The sequence below is a fragment of the Hippopotamus amphibius genome, chromosome 6, assembly GCF_030028045.1.
Source record: "Hippopotamus amphibius kiboko isolate mHipAmp2 chromosome 6, mHipAmp2.hap2, whole genome shotgun sequence".
Classification (NCBI taxonomy): Eukaryota; Metazoa; Chordata; class Mammalia; order Artiodactyla; family Hippopotamidae; genus Hippopotamus; species Hippopotamus amphibius.
The window spans coordinates 128,099,758-128,122,695 of NC_080191.1; the positions used below are offsets into that span (position 1 = coordinate 128,099,758).

At 36.4% G+C, this 22,938-nt stretch overlaps 1 protein-coding gene across 1 annotated transcript in view; it reads left to right on the plus strand.

Annotated features, from left to right (window-relative positions):
* Positions 1-1,224: 1,224 nt before the first annotated feature.
* The window catches only part of CPB1 (carboxypeptidase B1), a 33,639-nt gene continuing 11,925 nt past the window's right edge, over positions 1,225-22,938 (plus strand). Inside the window, exons 1-9 of the mRNA XM_057739483.1 lie at positions 1,225-1,300; positions 1,410-1,485; positions 7,789-7,913; positions 16,227-16,326; positions 16,414-16,515; positions 17,360-17,461; positions 20,309-20,419; positions 20,511-20,601; positions 21,285-21,487. Coding sequence (XP_057595466.1) covers positions 1,230-1,300; positions 1,410-1,485; positions 7,789-7,913; positions 16,227-16,326; positions 16,414-16,515; positions 17,360-17,461; positions 20,309-20,419; positions 20,511-20,601; positions 21,285-21,487 — 981 coding nt within the window. The 5' untranslated portion in view covers positions 1,225-1,229. The remainder of the gene's footprint in view (positions 1,301-1,409; positions 1,486-7,788; positions 7,914-16,226; positions 16,327-16,413; positions 16,516-17,359; positions 17,462-20,308; positions 20,420-20,510; positions 20,602-21,284; positions 21,488-22,938) is intronic.

Sequence of the window (22,938 nt, forward strand, 5' to 3'; positions counted from 1 at the left end):
CCACAAAGCTCCTATAAGAAAACAGGCAAATATGTTTGAGGCCTTGGGACAGTCAAAGATTTCCTGGAAAAATGTAAAGACACAAATTATAAAAGAAAAACAATAACAAAAAGGCAAACAACCGATTTATTTTAAAACGCAAAAGACTTCAATAGATGCTTCACAAAAGAGCAATTAAAATGGCCAAAAAAATTTATGGTAAGATGTTTAAAATCATTGGCATCAGGGAAATATGAATTAAAACCACAATTAGATACCACTGCACACTCAGTAAAATTACCAAAATGAAAGACTAATAATAATACCAAAATGTTGGAGAGAATACAGAGCAACTGGATACTGGGGAAAGTTTAAAATGATACACCCACTGTGGGAAAATGTTTGGCAGAATCTTAGAGTGAAACCCTCACCTACACTTATTATTTAACAATTCCATTCTTATATTTACCTCCCCCAAAATGAAAACATATGTCTACCAAAGGACTTGTATACAAGATTTATTGCAGCTTTATTCATAATAACACAAAACTGAAAACAATACAAATATCCACCAACAGGAAAATAAACTATAGTATACAATAAAACATCACTTGTTAATAAAAAAGGAACAAATCAATATAATACAAACAAAACACTAATAAATCTCAAAAACATCTTGAATGAAAGAAGCCAGACACAAATAAATATATACCATATGCCCTCATCTATACAAAGCTTTAGTACAGACAAAATTAACGCATGAAGCTAGAAATCAGAATAGCGGTTGCCTGAGGGGAGTACAGAAATAGACTAGAAAGACACTCAGAGGACCTTCTTAGGGTGATGAAAATGTTCTATACTTTGATTGGGATGTTTATTACATGGGTACATATATTTGTCAAAACTCATCAAACTCTGCACTTAAATCTATAGAATTTGTTCTATGTAAGTCTCAAATCAAAAAAAATTTTAAAGGCCACAAAATAGATTTTATTTAAAATTCCTTTACCTCTGTCCTATTCAAGGTCTGACATCCAAATCAGACAGGCTGAACTTCAGATTATTTGCTCTGTTTCCACAGGTGTTGAGAGAGATATACTCTCAGACTTTACACAGCTACCAAGGCAAAAATGCCAGGAAAACCATTAATCAAGATTTGATAGTGCCTGTTTGCAGTCAGGAGAAGAAAACAAAGAACACTCTGGATTATAAAAGCAGGCGAAACCCATCGAAAGACTTAGTCAGGCACAATGTTGGCGTTCTTGATTCTCGTGACCGTGACCCTAGCATCTGCTCACCATTCTGGTGAGCACTTTGAAGGGTAAGTAACCAACACCTTAAATGAGAAAGTCCTTCCTGGCTAGCCAAAAAATTTGAACACATTACCCAATTCTAAATTTTCTCTTCTTCTTCTGTATCTCACCATTCAGTGAGAAGGTGTTCCGTGTCAATGTTGAAGATGAAAATGACATCAACTTACTCCGTGAGTTGGCCAGCACCAGGCAGGTAAATAACAATTCTATGCTATAGGTTTCCGCCACACTTATTTTAAAATCTTAGATTGCACTATGATTCCAACAAAGGAAGAATGACATGAAATATTAACCACAGCACTTTTGTAGCAAGAAATAAAAACTTGAAAAACATTTAGTGCCCCCATGCCTTCTTTTTCTGCCTAAATTAGATTGCCATAAGCCCTACAGTATTATAAATCCAGGGTAACTTTTTAAAGAGCTGCCAGAGCATGACAACTGGATGAGTTGGAACTGTTGTAAAGGTCACAGAACATCTAATGTACAGTAACTTCCCTTCTAAAGCAAAAGAGAAAAAATGATCAACTTGGATATTACAGAAAAACTGGGCTTTTGTCCAACTTGAAATTCATTTCCACATCCCATGTATCATCTGTTCTCTTTGATTTTCTTTCATTCCAAATCAAACAGCTTGAGTTTTCATGACCTTGATTCAGGCCCTCTTAATGATGTGACATGAGAGGGGTAAAGAAGGTAAAAAGCCATGAGTGATTTTCATACTTATATTTTACTTTCAAGAAACCAAAATCTCTAGGCTACTTTATAAAAAATTCCACTGTATATCGGATGAAAACTGACATTTTTAATTATATACATAGTGTGGCTATTGCTGACCACAAATAGTTTACTTGATCCAATGCTGCCTTTTCATGAATATAGAAACCAAAATAGTCTACTAGCTCCTAAGTATCTATCCATCCACCCATCTATCTATCTTTCTACAGTTATCTTTTTAGCTTTTAAGATGTGGAGGAAAAAAGAAGGTAGTGTCATAATCTGAAACAGATTCAGAAGGTTAGAATTGAAAGAGAATATAAAGTCATCTATTGCAGCCATCTACTCAAACTGAACTTCCTCAGTGGAAATAGCATCCCTGGTTACTAGCCCTAATAAAACCTGGATATTAAGAATACTGCTTTTTCAAAGTAGCAAATTTGCCTTACAAATCGTTTTAATCGTTATACTGAGCTGAAAGCTACCTTCTCTAACTTTGACCCAATGGACCTAGCTGAGTCAAATATTGTCTCACTTCTAAGATTTATCTTTTCCAGGCCTTCCATCATTCCTCTTAGCACTGGTTTACAGACACTTGATTATTCTGGTCACCTCTGGATATAGCTCAATCTTTCTGTCTATATTTCTTTTTTAAAATGTAGCTCTCAGAATTGACAATGGACCTCCAGGTGTGCTCTGATTAATACATACTGTAGGACCACTGCCTGCTCTCATTTGTAAAGCAGACACTTATTAATGGGGCCTAAGATTCTTTTTAGCATCTTGAACAGTTAGAATGCTCTTAGCTTATAGTAAACCTATTGCCAGTCAAAACTATTAGGCTATTTTTTTCTCACATGAATCACCCTCAAGCAAGGTATTCTTCCTTCTATACTTGCCTAATTGATTTTTTAACCTAAATGCAGGATTTTAGATTTACTCTGTTAAAAATGATCTTGATAGCATATTGAGATGGTTTTAAAAATTAATTCACTCATCCAGGGAAATAATTCTTCGCCCTAACTTTGTATCACCAGCAAGTTTGATAAACACGCCTTCTTGACTTTTATTTTTGTCACTGATTAAGGAAAAATATTAAGTCAGGGATCAGCACAGAATTAGAGGCACCCTTCATGATTCATTCATTTAATACCTATTTATCATGAGTCTCCAATATGCCAGACACAGTGTTAAGCACTGAAGGTGATTCATTAAGCAACTCTCCTCAGATGAGTTTGCTCTACTACTCATGTTACTGTGGTGTTACCTACAGCTAACAACGTGCTTTCCAGCTTGTAAAGAAGAACATAAATGCAGAGACTTAGTCAAATGCTTTGCGAAGATCTAGATTCAGGCTAGTGGTCTCTTTCAATAACAACGTGAAGTTAATTGGGCTTGACTTATTCTTGCTTTAAACCATGCTGGCTCCCAAGGATCACAGTTTCCTTTTCTGAGATTTCACAGCCCATCTGCTTCCAGTTTACTTTGCCAGTATCCATGCCAGGGCCCTGGAGCTCCTGCTTCTGGGATTCACATGCCTTACTGTTTATGAAATCCAAGACATGCCCCCTTCACTCTTCAGTGATCTCTTCAAGCTCTGATTTCTCCAAGATTGCTGAGAAAGTTCTGCAATCACCTCCCCAGTATTTTTTTTAGTTACCTAAAATTCAGCATTTCCTGGTGGTCAAGAGCAGAGAATCTGGACTCAGACTTCCTGGGTTCAATTCCTGGCTCTACCACTTGCTAGCTGGACCTTGAATGCCTCTCTGGGTCTCAACTTTCTCATTTGTCAAATAAGGACAATAAGAGCATTTATCTTAAAGGATTGTTGTGAGATTTAAAAGAATATCAGCAAAGCACTTAGAAAGAATTTATATAGTAAAAACTACACAAGCATTTGCTACTATTACCATCATTAGATCCAGGATTTTGAATGCAATTTGCATGACCAGACTAATCCCCTCTCTCCTTATCTAACCTGGGTATCAATGTTCTCTTTCTAAAGAAGGTATTTCTGCTAAAATCATAAAATTTCAAAAATTATTTATGGTAATTTCATCTCTCAGTAGAAGTAGAAAAAAACAAAAGATAGTATAACTCCTTAGAAAAAAGCCAAACAGGAGTTAAATATGGCTATTTCCTCTCTTCCAGCTGCAAACATGATGCTTTAGCTCCAAGCAGTAGGACTGCATGTTTCTTCTTTATTCATTTTATTTCCAACATGAATGAAAAAGAGATTTTTTTACACTCCTTAGCGATCTTGCAAGTGCAGCATATTCTGGACTGTAGCCTTCCTGATAAGATCATTACAAGGGCATCTAGTCTTTGTATTCATCCTTGGCCATGTGTCCTTCCTCCCAGCTTTGAACATGTCCTTTTTAAAAGTTGAATGTAATGGAGAGAATTGTGACCACACGGGACTCTAGCAGGCTCCCTCTTTTCATATGTAATTGTATAGTAAGGGTTTTATTTTATCTCCCTGTTCCTTTGTTGGAGACATTCACCACAAAACCTATCCTCTTTTCTTGGTTCTTTCTTGAACTCTGTTTCTCTAGTTTCAGGTGTATGCCCAAAGTAACATGGCTACAGTCTTCCAATGTTCCTATCACTTCCATTACAATCGTAGGTTCCTCCCTGCTGTCTGGAACTAGGCCTAGAGTAGAAGTCATTTCCTGTTCCAAGAAGAAAGGATAATTCCATCAAGATAAATGAAGAGTCTGTCATGTGCTCAACTTATAGTCAAACGTAATGTGAAGAAACAAATTTGTATAAATATGTAAAAAACCAAAATTCCCCAATACCAATATTTATTCTTTTATGCGTCCTTCTTATTCCCAAAAGAATTAAAAGTGAATACACTACTTTATCTTGCTTTTGTGCTGGTTTTGTAATATATTTTAGGAAGGACTCTTTAGTCATTAGCCAGCTGGCTGATTAAGTTGACATTCCCACAGTGTTATCACTTAAAGATATTCCTTTATCCTTCAACAAATGTTCTTTATGGTTCTTTTTCACTTAGGTTCCTGGATTCCTAATTATAAAACCTCAGTTTTATAACTCCTTTACATATAATTCAATTCCCCACATCTTGTATCACACATTTTACTCCACTTCCATATTTTAAATGTAGACCTTACTCACAAAATGTTGGTAATTACTGAAATTTATATTTATCTCCTTGTACCAATATTTTAAGCTTATTATTTGTAACCATACTTTATGCTTTGTAAACATCTATGAGGCTATAGTGTTGCTCCTGATTTTTGGCTCCATTTCCCCTAAGAAGAACTGGGGACTAACTCCAGGTTACTAAATCTACATCATATTTGCAGGACTCCATAGTGTTGGATGTTGGTATGTTTGCTGACCAGTTTTCTCCTTGTCAAACTGAAGTTTTTATGGGACCTCAGGTTAGGTCTGCAAGTCTTCTGTCAAACACGCTTATGAGATTTCTCTACCCCATTTAAAATATATATATTTTTTTCTCCCAATATTTGGCAGAGCCAGAACAAATGTACAAGAGGTTAGAAGATTAGCGAAGGCAACTTTCAACTTAATATCAAAAAGAAAACCATCCAGTAGGCAATTAGGCTGTTCTGAGGTGTTACTAGATACACTCAAGACTGTATTAGAACCATCACCAAGGATATTGCGCAGGCATTTGTTACTCTAAGTGGAAAGTTAGCATCTTAATGTAGGTTCTTCCAGAGCAGACCCTTAGACAAAGATTCAAGGACAAAGATTTCATTTGGAAAGTACAGGGAGCATGGGTGGAGAAGTGAGGAGTGATACAGAGAAGGGAGGGCAGCCAACGAAAGGGGCACTATTAAGCCAGCTACCACAGAGGATGACTCGGGCTTAATGCTACAAAGAAATTCTAGGAAAGGGTGCAAGTCACATGCTTCAAAATTTTCCTGGAATATTTAGACACCTACTTCCTAGGGTCATTGATTAAGCACTTCTCTGGAAAGAGTTATTTCTTGGCACCTCCTGCCTGCTGTGAGCTGTTAGGCTTTTTCCAGTTCTGGGGGAGCTTTCAAGCATGGCGATGCACATCTTGGCAGTGGGGAGTCTCCTGAGCATGCTAAAAGGTCCCAGTATTAAGTATGAGTGGGGCGCTATCAAGTTGCCTACAGATGCTTGGAGGACTTTATGTGCTATACCAATTCTAAACCTCCGTGTCTATAATAAAGACACATTTCTCTCTCCCATCACACCACAGAATTTATTAAGAACACAAATTCAGAGTTAACTTTTAAAAATACACTTTCTTCTATAATGTGCTTGTCTTCATGGCCCTTCTCTTTACAACGCTCGCTAGCTTGAATTCATCACCAGCCTTTGCTTTCTCTATCCTTAACATGATAAGCCTTTGTACTTCCTCCACTGTCTTTTAGCCTCTCATCTTTATCCTCTCATCTTTGACTCAACAGATCACATTCTGTAGCCAATCCTTATCAAATTATCAATACTCTTTCCTTTCAATACCTTAATGACAACCACGCTCACACTATTTCTTCTGGAATTCCTCCTGTGTAATACTAATATCCCTACCTCCCATTGCCCTGACATTCCCTATGACCCTGACTCATGATTCAGCACCCTGTAGACATCTACAATGGTTTGAAGATTACCGGGATGGGATTTAGGCTACTGGATTCTCCACAGGTATATCGAAAATTGAGTGATTTTAATATCTTACATCATCAGTTTCTAATGAATAACCTCTAAGTCTGCCCAAACTCCCTTCTAAGTTCCAAAGCAATCATCCCAAATACCACCACCTGTCACATCTCCAGCCTGACACTAGCTCATAATCATCTAAATAGGTTGGGTGAGACACAAGGCAGAGAAAGATCCAATGTCAGGGTCACCTCAGGCTTCTAGGCCTTTACTCAGCTCAAGGAAAGGACAGAAAAGCAGAGACTTAGTAGAGGCAGGATGTCCTTGTTTAAAGTTTTCCCAAGAATAAAGGAGATTTGAAACCCACATATCCACAAAAAAAAAAAAAAAATTAGAATTATCAAATATGTCATCCTACTTTTGTGCACAATTTCCTCTAAAATCCCCTCATGTTTGATTTGCTCACTAGTGTATTCCTAGTCTCAGGCGCAGAGCCTAGCACACAGTAGAGCCTCAGTAACAGGTGGTGAATAACGGAACAAATGAAAATGTCAGCATATTATTGGGTCCTCGAGAATATTCTGTTTCTGGCCATGGTGCCAAGATGACCACTGTGGAAAGATGCATTTTTCCTCCCTGGTGGATCTTCCACAGGTTAGGGATGCTCCTAGTTCCACACATTACTGTGACTTGTACAACACTGAGTTCCAAGATAAACTCATGAGTCCACTAAAAAGTAAAAGGGAAAGCCCAATTTCTCTCTATTAAATTTTGTGGCTCCAGTTCATTCATCACCATTCACTTAGCACATATGTCCATTACCACAAACATTGCTGTCACAATAAGCAACTGCTCTAGAAAATAAATAAATAGAGCAGTTATAGAATGCTGCAGTTAACTAACACTGGGGAGATAATTATACGCTCTTCATGCTTGTTGATAATCAATCAATGTTATGTATGTATGTACGTGTAAACACTTTTACTGACATCTAACTGCTTGTTCCCAACTCTTGTTCACTCAAAGGAGATATTTTTTTAAAATTTCATGGATAATTTGAGTCTGAAAATAACTTGTTGGCATAGAGCAATAGTGTGCTTTCTGGTGATAATCCACCCACTGAATTATAGGTGTCCAATACATCTTATTCTTTATCCAGATTGACTTCTGGAAACCAGATTCTGTCACACAAATGAAACCTCACAGTACAGCTGACTTCCGTGTTAAAGCAGAAGATATTGTTTCTGTGGAAGACTTTCTGAAGCAGAATGGACTACAATACGAGTAAGTTTTTTAGTTATGAAAATTCTCTCTCATGTATGCTCTCATCCTGGTCTCCAAAAAACCCTAGGAAGGTAAAAGTAAGACCAAGACAATGGCTTCCCCAAGGCCCCATAAATAGGTCATGGCAGAGCTGGCACTGACTTCCAAGTCTTAAGACATCAGGCCTGGTAGAATTTGTGTTTAGCTATTGCTCTAATAAAAACAGGTTTGACTCTTTAATCACAAATCTTCAGCCAGATATTTGACCTGCTACTGGGTTACAAGTGATACACAGACTAAAGGCCAAACCAATGGATATTCTATTATCAGTCAGACACAGTTTTAGTCCCAAACTATATCAAATCTTCTTTCCAGGTGAGCACCAGACCCACTGTGAGCCGTGAGAGTTCTTCGTGCTCCTTTAAATTAAGGTTCAGACTAGAGTCAGACTGAGTAGTCCTTCTGTCCTTTTGCCTCCCAAAATCCCCAACTATCTCTAATGGTAGGAGACGGCATGGAGAGAAGGACTGAAAGAACAGAAAGTGGTTCCCCAAAGGCCTATGAGTAGAGTTGGCTAAGCCGATCACTCCATGTATCTTCCCCAAATACCTCGCTGATCCATCTAAGCCTCTTAAGATGAGACTGTCCTCTAAGTGGAGGCAGTTGTGCATCTGTTGATCCAACAAATAGACAGTGAGTGCCTACATATAACAAATGCTGAGAAAATAGATAGGGCCCACCCCCTTCATAGGAAAATGAACAAAAAAATTGCAATATGTGTAATGGATGTCAAGAAGAGTAAAGAGCTAGAGCTTCAGGGGAATAGATCAAATCTAGGGATCATGGAGGGCCATAGGAAAGGAGGCTTCAGCTGAGAACTAAAAAACAAGGAATTAGATAGATAAAAACAAGGAAAAATCATACTCTAGGCAGAGAACAGACTTCCAGTCCTAAACATTCAAATGTTTATCCAACAATCCCCTACCACAAGCTCAAGTCTCCATTATATTTTGAGAAACTACGATCTACATAATTTTAACAGAAATCTTCTCTTATTTGTCACATCTTAAAAATATAAATAGTATTTATGCTAGTAAAGATATCAGAATTGTCACCTATAAAATCTGCACCTCCATCAGGAGATGTGGTACAGCATAATGCAATAAGCAAATGCTTTGGGAAAAAGGACAAGACTTAAATGCTGATTCTGCAACTTCCTGGCTGTGTGACCTTGGATAATTTGCTTAACCTTTCTGAGCTTCAGTTTCCTTGTCTTTATAAGGAAAGCATCTTTATAACTATATCTTCATAAAGTGAAGCTATATATATATATAATACCACTCTCAAAGGGCTGTTGTGAAGATGAAATAAAACAATATGTAAATAAATTACAACTGATATTGTTATTGCTGTGAATGCTGCTATGGTTTATTACCGCACAAAGAGGTAGATTATACATCTTTTAAAGGTCAACAGAAACTGTTTTGTTTAACCCCATCATCATGCTTCACACAGCTTAGCTATCTGCTTCTGCCTGAGGGAAGTGTCAAAATGTGACCTTAAGAATTGACTGTGTTTTTAAAACAAAGATATAATACAAGAAGTTTCAAAATGTGATTAAGATTCATGTCTGTGATAGTTTGCTCTTTTTATTACACTAGGAAGGACTTCTAAAATCCTAGCCTTTAGGAGCCCTCAGTAATATTCAAAAAGATGACAGTTTCTTTATAATTATTTAAGAAAAATAAAAGGAATATCAGCAACCATAAGCCAACCCTAACCACCGGAACTGATGTCCTGTTTCTACTTAGATCACAAAGCAGTAAAATGGGGCTTCTAATCAGGTATCAATCTCCTTTTACCAGGTAGAAAATTCATGTCCTTTTGGGGAACTGTGTATGAATGCTGTCTCATGGGTAAACTTTTGGGGAATTGTGTATGAATGCTGTCTCATGGAGAACACAGGATGTTCCCTGAGGGCTAACATCTTGTTAACTTTTGCTTAGCACATTTGTGGCATATAATTTTCTAAATATTAACTAATAATAAGTCCCTAGAAATTCTGGAGGAGCACACCAGCAATATCCTTGCCGGGGCTGCAAGCAGTCCCTGTGCATCCCATTATTACCTCATATGATAACTAATCTGTATTTAGATGGTTTTCTGCCAGCAAGAATTTGCAGTTGTTTTTTTATGTAAGAGGAACCATCTACTGCACAAGTTCCACCAAAATAGCTTTTCAGATTTTTTCAGTGGTTCCAACCCTCTTCATCAAGATTTTCATCATTTGGTAGTTCTAATCAGATTCTGAATTACCATGGAAAAAAATTCAAAATGTGTGCACCAAAAGAAATAACTGCATTTTTCAATGCTTATGTCACACCCTAAGTACAGAAAGACTAGGTATTGGATGGTGTAAATCTCCCACTTATGGTTCTGAAGCCAAGTTGACAGAACCCTTTGGTGGGTGGGCCTTCACAGAATTTCTTCCTATAAATTTCAGGAAGGTGGTCTATGCCCTATCCAATCCAGGAAGAGACTATCTGCCTATACCATCTTTCTGCATATTTCAGATCTGAACAGTAAAGTGTCCTTAGATAACAATGTGTACATAGCAATGTTCTTCATTAGCAATGGGTGTGTAGTCTGGGAACTGACCAAATACCCCTTTTTCAGGAATCTGAAAGGGGGAAAAAATTAAGTCATGTCTGTCCTCCTCAGACATTGTGTTTCTTGCTTTGTTGGGAGTCCCTGTTAACTACTTTGTCTGCATGCTAAAAGAAAAAAAAAAAAGTTGGATAGCACTATAAAAGGAACATATAAATGTACAAAATATGTAGCTGTCCAGTTTTCTCAGCACCATTTATTGAAGAGGCTGTCTTCTCCATTGTATATTCTTGCCTCCTTTGTCAAAGATAAGGTGACCATAGGTACATGGGTTTATCTCTGCTTCTATCCTGTACCATTGATCTATATTTCTGTTTTTGTGCCAGTACCATACTGTCTTGATTACTGTAGCTTTGTAGTTTAGTCTGAAGTCAGGGAGCCTGATTGTTCCAGCTGTGTTTTTCCTTTTTAAGACTGCTTTGGCTATTCAAGGTCTTTTGTGTTTCCATATAAATTGTAAAATTTTTGGTTCTAGTTCTGTGAAAAATGCCATTAGTAAGTTGGTGGGGATTGCACTGAACCTGTACATTGTTTTGGGTAGTATAGTCCTTTTCACAATGTTGATTCTTCTAATCCAAGAATATGGTATGTCTCTCCATCTGTCTGTATCATCTTTGATTTCTTTCATCAGTGTCTTACAATTTTCTGCATACAGGTTTTCTGCCTCCTTAGGTAGGTTTATTCCCAGGTATTTTATTCTTTTTGTTGCAATGGTAAATGGGAGTGTTTCCTTAACTTCTCTTTCTCATTTTTCATTGTTAATGTATAAGAATGCAAGAGATTTCTGTGCATTAATATTTTATCCTGCTACTTTACCAAATTCTTTGATTAGCTCTAGTAGTTTTCTGGTAGCATCTTTAGGGTTTTCTATATATAGTATCATGTCATCCACAAACAGTGACAGTTTTACTTCTTTTCCAATTTGGATTCCTTTTACTTCTTTTTCTTTTCTTATTGCTGTGGCTAAAACTTCCACAACTATGTTGAATCACAGTAGTGAGAGTAGACACCCTTGTCTTGTTCCTGATCTTAGAGGAAATGCTTTCAGTTTTTCACCATTGAGGATGATGTTGGCTGTGGGTTTGTCATATATGGTCTTTATTATGTGGAGGTAGGTTCCTTCTATGCCCACTTTCTGGAGAGTTTTTATCATAAGTGGATGTTGAATTTTGTTGAAAGCTTTTTTTGCCTCTATTGAGATGATCATATGGTTTTATCCTTCAATTTGTTAATACAGTGTATCACATTGATTGATCTGCATATATTGAAGAATCCTTGCATTCCTGGGATAAACCCCACTTGAATGAAATCAGAATGCTCCCTAACACCATACACAAAAAAAAAAACTCAAAATGGATTAAAGACCTAAATGTAAGGCCAGATACTATAAAACTCTTACAGGAAAACATAGGCAGAACACTCTATGACATAAACGACAGCAAGATCCTTTTTGACCCACTTCCTAGAGTAATGGAAATAAAAACAAAAATAAATGGGGCCTAATGAAACTTAAAAGTTTTTGCACAGCAAAGGAAACCATAAATAAGATGAAAAGACAACCCTCAGAATGGGAGAAAATATTTGCAAATGAAGCAACTGACAAAGGGTTAATCTCCAAAATATATAAACAGTTCATGCAGCTCAATATCAAAAACACAAACAGAAGACCTGAACAGACATTTCTTCAAAGAAGACATACAGATGGCCAACAAACACATGAAAAGATGCTCAACATCACTAATCATTAGAGAAATGCAAATCAAAACCACAATGAGGTATCACTTCACACCAGTCAGAAGGACCATCATTAAAAAATCTAGGAACAATAAATGCTGGAGAGGGTGTGGAGAAAAGGGAACCCTCCTGCAGTATTGGTGGAAATGTAACTTAATACAACCACTATGTAGAACAGTATGGAGGTTCCTTAAAAAACTAAAAATAGAACTACCATATGACCCAGCAATCCCATTACTGAGCATATACTCTGAGAAAACCGTAATTCAAAAAGACACATGTACCACAATGTTCATTGCAGCACTATTTACAATAGCCAGGACATGGAAGCAACCTAAATGCCCATCAACAGATGAATGGATAAAGAAGATGTGGCACATATATACAATGGAATATTACTCAGCCATAAAAAGGGATGAAACTGAGTTACTTGTAGTGAGGTGGATGGACCTAGAGTCTGTCATACAGAGTGAAGGAAGTCAGAGAAAAACAAATACGGTATGCTAACACATATATATGGAATCTATAAAAATGGTACTGATGAATCTAGTGGCAGAGGAAGAATAAAGACGCAGATGTAGAGAACAGACTTGAGGACACTGGCGGTGGTGGGGGCGGCGGGGTGGGCTGGAAAAAAGTAAGAGAGTAGCACTGACATATATACACTACGAAAGGTGAATAGATGGCTAGTGGGAAGCTGCTACATAACACAGGGAAATCAACTTGATGCTTGGTGATGACCTAGAGGGGTGGGATACGGAGGGTGGGAGGGAGGCTTAAAAGGGAGGGGATATGGGGATATATGTATAAATACAGCTGATTCACTTTGTTGTACAGTGGAAACTGGCACAACCATGTAAAGCAATTATACTCCACTAAAGATCTGAAAAAATAAATTAAAGTATAAAATAGTGTACATGCCTCTGTATTTTCGAGCTATAATGCAGTCCCTATTACATTCAGAGGCATTGTTTTAATCTCCAAGAATAGAAGCTCATTATTTAGTAATAATATTTTGTAATATAGCTAAAGTAGTACTTTATCCTAAATCTAATAAAATCAAATAGTCACAGGGCTGGAAAGGATCATTTAAGGTCAATCCCCCATCTTCAGGCAAAGGTCAGCAACACATTTCAACCTCATTCTGATACTCTTTTGCAAGTTACTAGAGGACACTTTTACTCTTGGGTGTCATCTTAAATCTAATTGGTTTTATTACATTTCTTTGTTTTGATTATTGATGAAAATGTTTAATATTTAACATAATAATAACTTTAACAGAATAGCTCTTCTTACTACCAAACAAAACACGAAACTCCACATAGTCACTTATTCTCCCAAATAATTTGAATTTGAGGATTGGATGCAAAAGAAAAGATACTGTAATATGCTGTGGAAGCCCTACTTCCCCTTCCACTCAGAGCTGGTTCCTGGTAGGTCAGAGATCACCATGGTTATGGTCTTTGATACAAATGTCTATTGAATGTCCAGAGGCTGTAGAATGCCTGGGAGCAAATAACTGATGATTTCTTTTCTCTGGGCACCCACTTAGAAGTCATGTGACCTAGATGATTATTTTACTCACTCACTGACAATGGAAAATCTTGTTAAAGTGAAAGTAGATGTAGTTTACATTACCTCTTGGATTTTTAGTTTTGCCATTCTGCCAGAGAAGTTCATCCTTGTTAGGCAGGATTTGTTCTTTTAAATTGACGATCTTGGAATATAGTTGTTTTCTTAAAGGTTTCTGTTGATTTTTAGTTTGCAAGGCTTTTTTTTACTTGTTTTGGTTTTGTTTGTTTTTAGTTTTTAGTTATATTTGAAAATCATTTTCCTAAACTATCTCTATTCTAGATGTTTCCCTGGAGTTTAAGGAGGTGGTAATTGGCAATGTTACTAAAGTTTAATTTTTTTTTCATAAACCTTAAAAGACATCTATGTAAATACTAAGGCCTATGGATTTGAGTCAAGTCGTTGCATTTTAGAACTGAAAAGGACACTGAATATCAGCTAATCAAATATCCCATTATAAAAATTATGAAATCAAGGTCCAGAGATTAAATGACTTTGCTGAAACCAATTTACATGTTAGGCAAAACTATGACCCTGATCTTTTGATTTCTAATTCTGGATTCTTTCTAATTCCACCCTATTCCCTAACAATCCAATCTGGGTGTTGAATATAATTAATTACAGTACTTACTACAATCATTGTTCCTAACTATAGCAAGCAGAATGACTGTCCCTCCAAAACATCTACATCCCAATCCCTAGAACATCTGAATATATTATGTTAATGGCAAAGAGAAGCTAGGATTGTAGATGGAATTAAGGTTGCTAAACAGCTGAACTTAAAATAGGTAGATTATCCTAGATTGTCCAGATAAATCCAAAGTAACCACAGGGTTCTTACAAGTGGAAGAGGGAGGTAGAAGAGGTGGTTAGAGTGATGAAACATGAGAAGGACTTGAGATGCTGTTGCTGGCTTTGAAGACGGAGAAGGGCAAAGAGCCAAGGAATGTGACAGCTCTAGAAGCTATAAAGGGCAAGGAATCAGATTCTCCCCTAGAGCTTCCAGGAGGAGCATGCCCTGTTGACATGCTGATTTTAAGCCCAGCGTGACCTGCGTTGGACTTCTAAACTGTAAAATAATAAAATCACGTTGTTTTAAGCCACTTAGTTTGTGGTAACTTATAGCAGCCATAGAAACGAAAACACTAACAAAGTACTGACGACTGCTTAATAGGAAATTTTCTTTCCACAGAAGAAATTTTAAACTCTTCTCCTTTTCCTTTATTTTTTTTTAAATGCTACCTTAAGGCAGTTAAGACCTTAACATGGTATTTGCCTCTTGATAGGAAACAAATATCATTTAGTATTAATTTATTGCATTTTCCATTCACAGACTCAAGTTCATGCCCAAGTTAACCAAACGAAGGAGAGACCAGGAGGGAGGTTCAGAGGATGTCCCTGACATACTTCATCAGAATGCCCTTGGGGCAGCCAGAGGAGAAGCAGACTTTTGATGTGCAGCTACAATTTTCTGTGTGTCAGATAAAAACATTTCAAGGCTTGACTGTGGATAACACAAGTTTCTGCAAACTAGCTACTGCCCATAATATTTACAGTGCTATAATCAAGGACATTAATGCTCATAAAATTTTGTCCCTTCAGAACATACTTTCCACTCAAAAGTAGCAAAGAGAAACAGTCACACATACCCACACCTTCACACCTCCCTCTTCTAATAAGAACTTTCACCTGAATAAACTTTTTAGAAATAAGCAGTCCTCAAAGTTTCTGTCACCAATTTTCATATTATCTTGCTACAGAACCATTCTTAGATTACTTTAAACCAGCCAAAAGAAAGGCAGGTGGAAGCTGGTACTTTAAACTCAGTATTCTTTTGTCTAATAAATCTTTAGCTTGGTAATATTTCTGAATTTCCACCCATCAAACTATTTTTCTCAAAACCTAGAGAAAAGCCTCAGATGACCACCTGTTCCAATTTACCTGGGATTGAATAGGTTCCTGGGACATGGGACTTCCAGTGCTATAACAAGGAAAGTCTTGAGGAAGAAAGACCACAGATAAGTCTGAGGGGCATGCTTTTGTGTGGCAGCCTAAGGCCCTAACTTAGAATGCCCCAGGTGCCAGGGAAATCATTTTCCAAGTTTAAGGTCCAAGGACACCCAAACAGGTGAAGTGTGGGCCAAAGAAGCGCCTGCCTTGCTCACAGTCTCCAGTATCCTTCTCAATGATTAACTCACTTTGTGATGAGTAGCTCAAGCTGAAGAGCATAATCAGAGAACAGATCTGACTCCATGGAGAATGCACTATACCATCTGCTAAAGCAGAGGCTCTGGATTTTTGCCTATGTTCACTGAGAAACACGCTTATGTTCACAGGAGCACCCCCTTTGGTTTATTACAGGGTATTGATAAACAACCTGAGATCTGTGCTGGAGGCTCAGTTTGATAGCAGGGTCCGTGCAACTGGACACAGTTACAAGAAGTACAACAACTGGGAAACGGTATGATGTGCACATGATTTAGATAGACACTGCTTTCGGAACTAAACCAAGAATGTCACATTAATCCACAAATGTTCCATTTGGTAGATAGAGGCTTGGACTCAACAAGTCGCCAGTGAAAATCCAGACCTCATCTCTCGCCGTACCATCGGAACTACATTTTTAGGAAACACTATATACCTCCTCAAGGTAATCCTTTTTAACCACAACCTTGCCATGTCTGAGGGCTTTAAATCAATGAATTCTAACACATTAACATCTGTTTCACAGACATGTTCATCCCAAACATTGTTATAACTCTCTCCCTGCCTATATCCCCCAGGGAATCAAACAGATTCCTCAGATTCTTTTATCATATGTGAATTTTTTAATCATTATTTTTATTTATTCAAAAGGAAAAATGCAATAAAATAAGAGAGGTCCTATAAATTTAACCACATTCCTGTAAGGAATGTAAATGATCACCTACCTTGATGAAATTCTCCTCTCCCAGATGTTGTTTGCAAATCCATTTGCTAAAGAGGTTCATAAACTTCATGTCTATCAGACAACATCATACAGCATATCAACAATTTGTTTCTGTCGTCCTCTAATGCCATTTTTATCATGCAGTTCTAATGAAGAAAATAAAAAGACACAATAAATGGGAGAGAAGGAAAAATTCTTACAAGATTAGCAACAATCATGATTACTTTTAATTACTAATCCAGTTGCCTTGGTCATGTCACCTAATAATAGCAGCAGAAAATAACCTCCATGTGAGTACAATTAAGCAGGGTAATCAAGCATCTTCTGAAAATACGAGCTTGTCAAGCTTAATAAAAATAATAAACAGCCACGTAAGCCTTCAGCTCAAACATTGTGTCTAGAGGCAAGAACATACTGTGCTAGTATTACGTTTTAATTTAATCATGGAATATATCTCTTGCTGCTGTCAAGTTTCACCTGTTGAGTCCAGAGCCCAGGCATGTGGTGAATGTTAACCCCTGAATGTGATGAATCACAGTTTCCCTTGTCCTTTTGTTTGCAATAGGTTGGCAAATCTGGAGAAAATAAGCCTGCCATTTTCATGGACTGTGGTTTCCATGCCAGAGAGTGGATATCCCCCGCATTTTGCCAGTGGTTTGTGAGAGAGGTCAGTAAGTAGAATGATTACTGGGAGAAGAAAGTAGAAAGTATTTTTTCTTTATTTCCATCAATCTCTTATAACCTACCTATAATAAAGGAGAATAACAGCACAGAAAAAATTCATAATTCCAAATTCCAAGCTATAAAGGTCACCATGAGAACTTGATAAGGCAAACTTTTTAAATAGTTATTAAGTTGTAGTTATTTGAATTTCACTCATCTTAACTTTCTCACCCACTTTGGGTAGAAAGGCTAACAGGCGGTAGATATAGTGGACAGGTCACTGAAAAGTTCATGCTTGTGGATAAACCGCTAATTTGATCATTATCTCCTGGATAATAATCAACGTATACTTCAGAATAAAAGAAAATAATACACAGTAGTCCCCAGTCTAAATGATACTGTTTTTCACTCCTTTATAATTCTAATGGTAAGGTATAGGGGAAAACCCTTTTAAATATCCATGAGTCCATAATGATATAAAAAGATGATTCAATAAATAAAGAAAAGGGAGAGAAGGAACAGCTCTTTCTTATAAAAGAATTACAATTAATGGATGTACAAATGAACAAAATAGAAAGTTACCATTAGAACACCATGGCAATAACTACTTCATGAAAATCTACGGATGGATACAAAAATTAGTGGGTAAAAGTTTAAAGAGAAATAGGTTATTTGCAGCATCAAAGTATCTCTCAAAAATATGTATTATATTACAAAGGCAAAATTCACAGTGGAGAAACCTAACAGAAACTACTTGCACCAAGTGATCAAGGTTAACAACACCAGTAACACCACCAATATCATGTAACCCCTGATATTATGCACTAAAATGATATACCATCTTTTTGGTATTCTTTCCCCAAAATGCATATACTCCCTCTAAATCATTTAAAAAATCAAACAAACTCAAACTGAGGGACCTTCTGCAAAATACCCAGACCAGTACTCCTTAACAGTATCAAAGTCATAAAGGAAAGTCTGAGGAATTGTCACAGGTAAGAGGAGACTAAAGAGATGTGACAACCAAATACAATGTGGGATCCTAGATTGTATCCTACAATAGAAAAAGGACATAAGTGAAAAAATTAGTAAAGTCTGAACTAAAGCTTACAGTTTAGTTTATAGTACTGTACCAATATTAATTTCTTCACTTTGATCATTGTACCATGGTTATGTAACACGGTAATGTTCAGGGAAGCTAGGTGAAGGGTATATGGGAACTTCCCGTATTTGCAACTCTTCCATAAGTCTAAAATTATTTCAAAAGTAAAAGTTTAAAATATTGAAATATTAAAAATATAAGAATATCATTATATACAATATATTTTATTTTGTGTAAAGGACTTCTGTGTCTATTCATTGGCACCATTTAATTTCAGTGAGTATGTCACCATCTGCCCTCTAGAAGGAAAGAGCTTTCATCATTACTTTGGTTACCTCTAATTGCAGACCACTAACAGAACATGGTTCTACAGCTCTTCCAACCTAAAAAGCATACGCTTTATCATGTGTTATTTTAATAAACGTACATGTATAGAGCCATGAAGAATATATAAAAACTGTTCCTAAATAGAAGCCTTAAAAATCTTAAAAATCTATTCAAGCAAGCCTAGGGAAGAGTTGAATGTAAATTTAATATAATCCTGGGGCTGAAGAACTGTGACAAAGAGAACATAATAAACAGGTATGAGCCGCTATGAGAAGCCCGCACACAAAAAAGAAGAGTAGCCCCTGCTCACCACAACTAGAGAAAATCCGTATGTAGCAATGAAGACCCAACACAGCCAAAAAATATAAAATAATAATAATAAATAAATAAAATAGAGATAATAACATGCTATTTACTGTATGTCATCATGGAACTAATTAAACTAAGAAAAAATTAAAAAAAAAAAAAAGCACCTCACTGGTTACCAGGGCTAGAGGGAGGGGAAATGGGGAATGATTGCTAGGGGGACAGGGTTTCATTTTTAGGGTGATGAAAATGTTCTAAAGTTAGACAGTGGTGATGGTTGTACAACTGTGAGTATACTAAAAATTGTACATTTTTAAGGAATTTTATGGTATATTAATTATATCTCAATGAAAATTATTTAAAAAAAAGTCTCCTCCTTCCCCAAAATAAAAAATAAATAAATAAGTAAATAAATAAATGGGTATGAGGCCCTTCATTCATAGATAAGTGTCCACATCACTTAGCAGGGAGAGCTAGAACTTTAACAGAGTTCCCTTCTCAAGAAAGAGGAGTAGGAAGACTTCCATCATTATGCAACTTGGAGACTTGGTGAGAGCCTCTCCAAAATCCATCGGTGTTATCTCACTTCATAGTGGGAGGCTTTTTCATTCTTCTTCCTCTAGTGAGACCACCTACTGGAGGTCTCACCAAAATTAAACAAATTTCTAGATGATAGTACTTAGGAACATGCATAGCCATACATAGACACTCCTTACTTACTAGGAATAGGTCTTACCCTCATGTCCTACTAACTTTGAAAAAAAGTTATTACAATTACCTTCTCAAAGGAAATGAGTATTCATCTTCTTTAAAAGTCTTTAATTTTATTAAATTTTTGTTCACCTTTAAAGTAAAAAGTTAAAATAAAAAGTAATAATTATATGAGTTTTAGATGGATGAAAGAGTATCCTATAAACAGAGAAGAATTAGAAATTTTAAACATCTGTCAGTAATATTTTGCTATTTGTTTTTTAAATATTGAATATTAATAATATATACCTTAAAAGGGGATACCACTTTTGTTACCAAAGATAACATTTGGCTACTCTATGTAAATTTCAACAGCATAATACATTCCATTTTTCCATGAAATTCTGCTTTGTAATTTATACACAGGCTGTGTACACCTATGGACGTGAGATCCACATGACAGAACTTCTTGACAAGCTAGACTTTTACGTCTTGCCTGTGGTCAACATTGATGGTTACATCTACACCTGGACCCAGGTATATGAACCAATACTGAGAAAGGGGCTGATGAAATTAAAACCAACCACTTTCTATTATACTTGTCCTAACCATTTACTGCACTTTTCAGAACCGAATGTGGAGAAAGACCCGGTCCACCAATGCTGGATCTACCTGCATTGGCACAGACCCCAACAGAAACTTTGATGCAGGCTGGTGCAGTAAGTATCTAGCTGACAATTTTGCATGCATATTTTGAAATGCATAGGAAGTAACATAACATAGGGAAACACAACAGTGTCTAAAACAAGAAAAATGTATAAATTTTTATATTTAGAGTCCTAACTTTCTGAAAGCACAAACAATAGTTTGTTTATTCAGTCAACAAAAATGTATTGCTTATTCTATTGTATTCCCAGCTATGCTAGATGCTAGAAACATAAGACTGCAGAAACCAGATATAATTCCACTATTTGTGGAATGTACATTCTAGAGGAGACCATTATTAAATAATTAAACAATTATTTAAATAAAATTGATATAATTATAATTTTGCAATTCAACTCTCAGTAAATGATTACACTCGTATAGAAATTTCTCATGGATATTAGTTTGTCCCTACTTATTGATTTTCTTACACTATATTGATCTCATTGTTTAGCACAGGAACATATTGGTGATTTCACATGCAACTTTTTAGTCTGTTAGCTTAAAAACACCCTAATCTTTTGACTAAATGTATGTGTACTTTATAAAGTATACATACATGAGGATGATTATAAAAACTCCTGTGAAAACAACTTATTCTTTAACTCTCTAACTCTCTAATTTGAAGTTTTGAAACATGCCCTGTGGGAACATCAGTAGATGACCATTTGCCATTAACAACAATATGTTTTTCCAGGCATCGGAGCCTCTACAAACCCCTGTGATGAAACTTACTGTGGATCTGCTGCAGAGTCTGAAAAAGAGACGAAGGCCCTGGCTAATTTCATCCGAAACAACCTCTCTTCCATCAAAGCCTATCTGACAATCCACTCATACTCCCAGATGATGCTCTACCCTTACTCCTATGCTTACAAACTCCCCAAGAACAATGCTGAGTTGGTAAGTAGTCATGGTGGTAGATACAGTATTTCACTGTTGAGATTTTTAAATTCTATTCCTGGAAAAAAAATTATATGAACAATTTCTGGAAGTTCCATTATTGATTTTTGGTAACAGAAGCAAAAAACTTACCGCCACAGATTTACAAGGAACCTGTAATTGGCTAGATAAATTGGCTAGAAGAAATGTGATTTTGATTCAGGGAATGATCCCCAACATGTGGTTAATTCACTAATCTTCAAAATGACAACAGTTCCACTTCTTCCTGCTTCTCCACAATACTGACACACATGATGACTTCACATGCATCTGGGATGATCAACAAAGTTCCTTCACCTCATATGTGTATATAATCTTAATCGGAAAGTCAACTGTATCAAGTTGCCTTGAGCTGGATTTGACAGGCGTAGGCCGAGTATGGCAGATGTCATTAGGAATTTGGCACATTTGGTTGATAGCGGCTTAAGTGATAAGATCATAAAATTGCTTATTTCACTGTTGAATTAGGTGAGACAGATGTAAATCAATTATTGAACAAGTGATGTGAATGGTTCCTTACTAGATATGAGGAATAATGCAAAGAAAATGAAGTATCCCTGACTCAAAAAATTAGCAATCTTGTTGGAGAATCAAGATATAACCACATGAAAAGTTAAATGAGCGTTTTATAATAGTCAAATTAACAAATATGGTACATCAATGCATAATTTTTTTAAATAAGCAGGTTTGAATCCTTCAAAAAAAAATTTTTTTAATGAATGAACATCTGGCTGCCAGAAGTTGGGACCAATGATCTAAAAGAACAAGTATAAGATTTAAAGCATTTGAGTTATGACAAAAAAAAAAAAATTTCCACACAGACAATGACATAGATATTTGGCTTACCTAAATCCATAATTCAAAGACCTAGCAACTTTATCAACTGGAAATTGTTGTTTGCATTTTCAGATTCAGTCTTTCAGAGACCAAATAAAATGTAATGCTGTAAATATTTTGCAAAGAGCAACATGGAAAAATAACTCAGCCTCTTAGAAAACTGATAGCTAATAGTTAGCCAGGTTCTGTTCTTTAAAAAAAAAAAAAAAAAGCTATTTTTCAAAAAACTTCCCATTTTCCCTCTCTGTGGCCAAAAAACAGAAGAGGACATCATTAGCTGGAACCATTAAATATTTCAGTTTTCCAATCAGACTCAGTCTGTAAGTGTTCCCAGCAGTGGGTGTGCACAGGGATGGGTGTGGTTCCAGAGTTGGGTGTGGTCAGCTCATTTCAGTCCTAGATTTCTGGCCACCAGAGGAGAGGAGGTGGGGGTATGTTGTTTGCTTAATTCATGTGAATATGTTTAAACTGTAACATCAGAAGAGAAAAAGACAAAGCCATAAAAGCTAAGCACTAACGAGTTAGTAAAATATCAAAACTAAAATTATAAACCATATTAAATGTAACAGTGACCA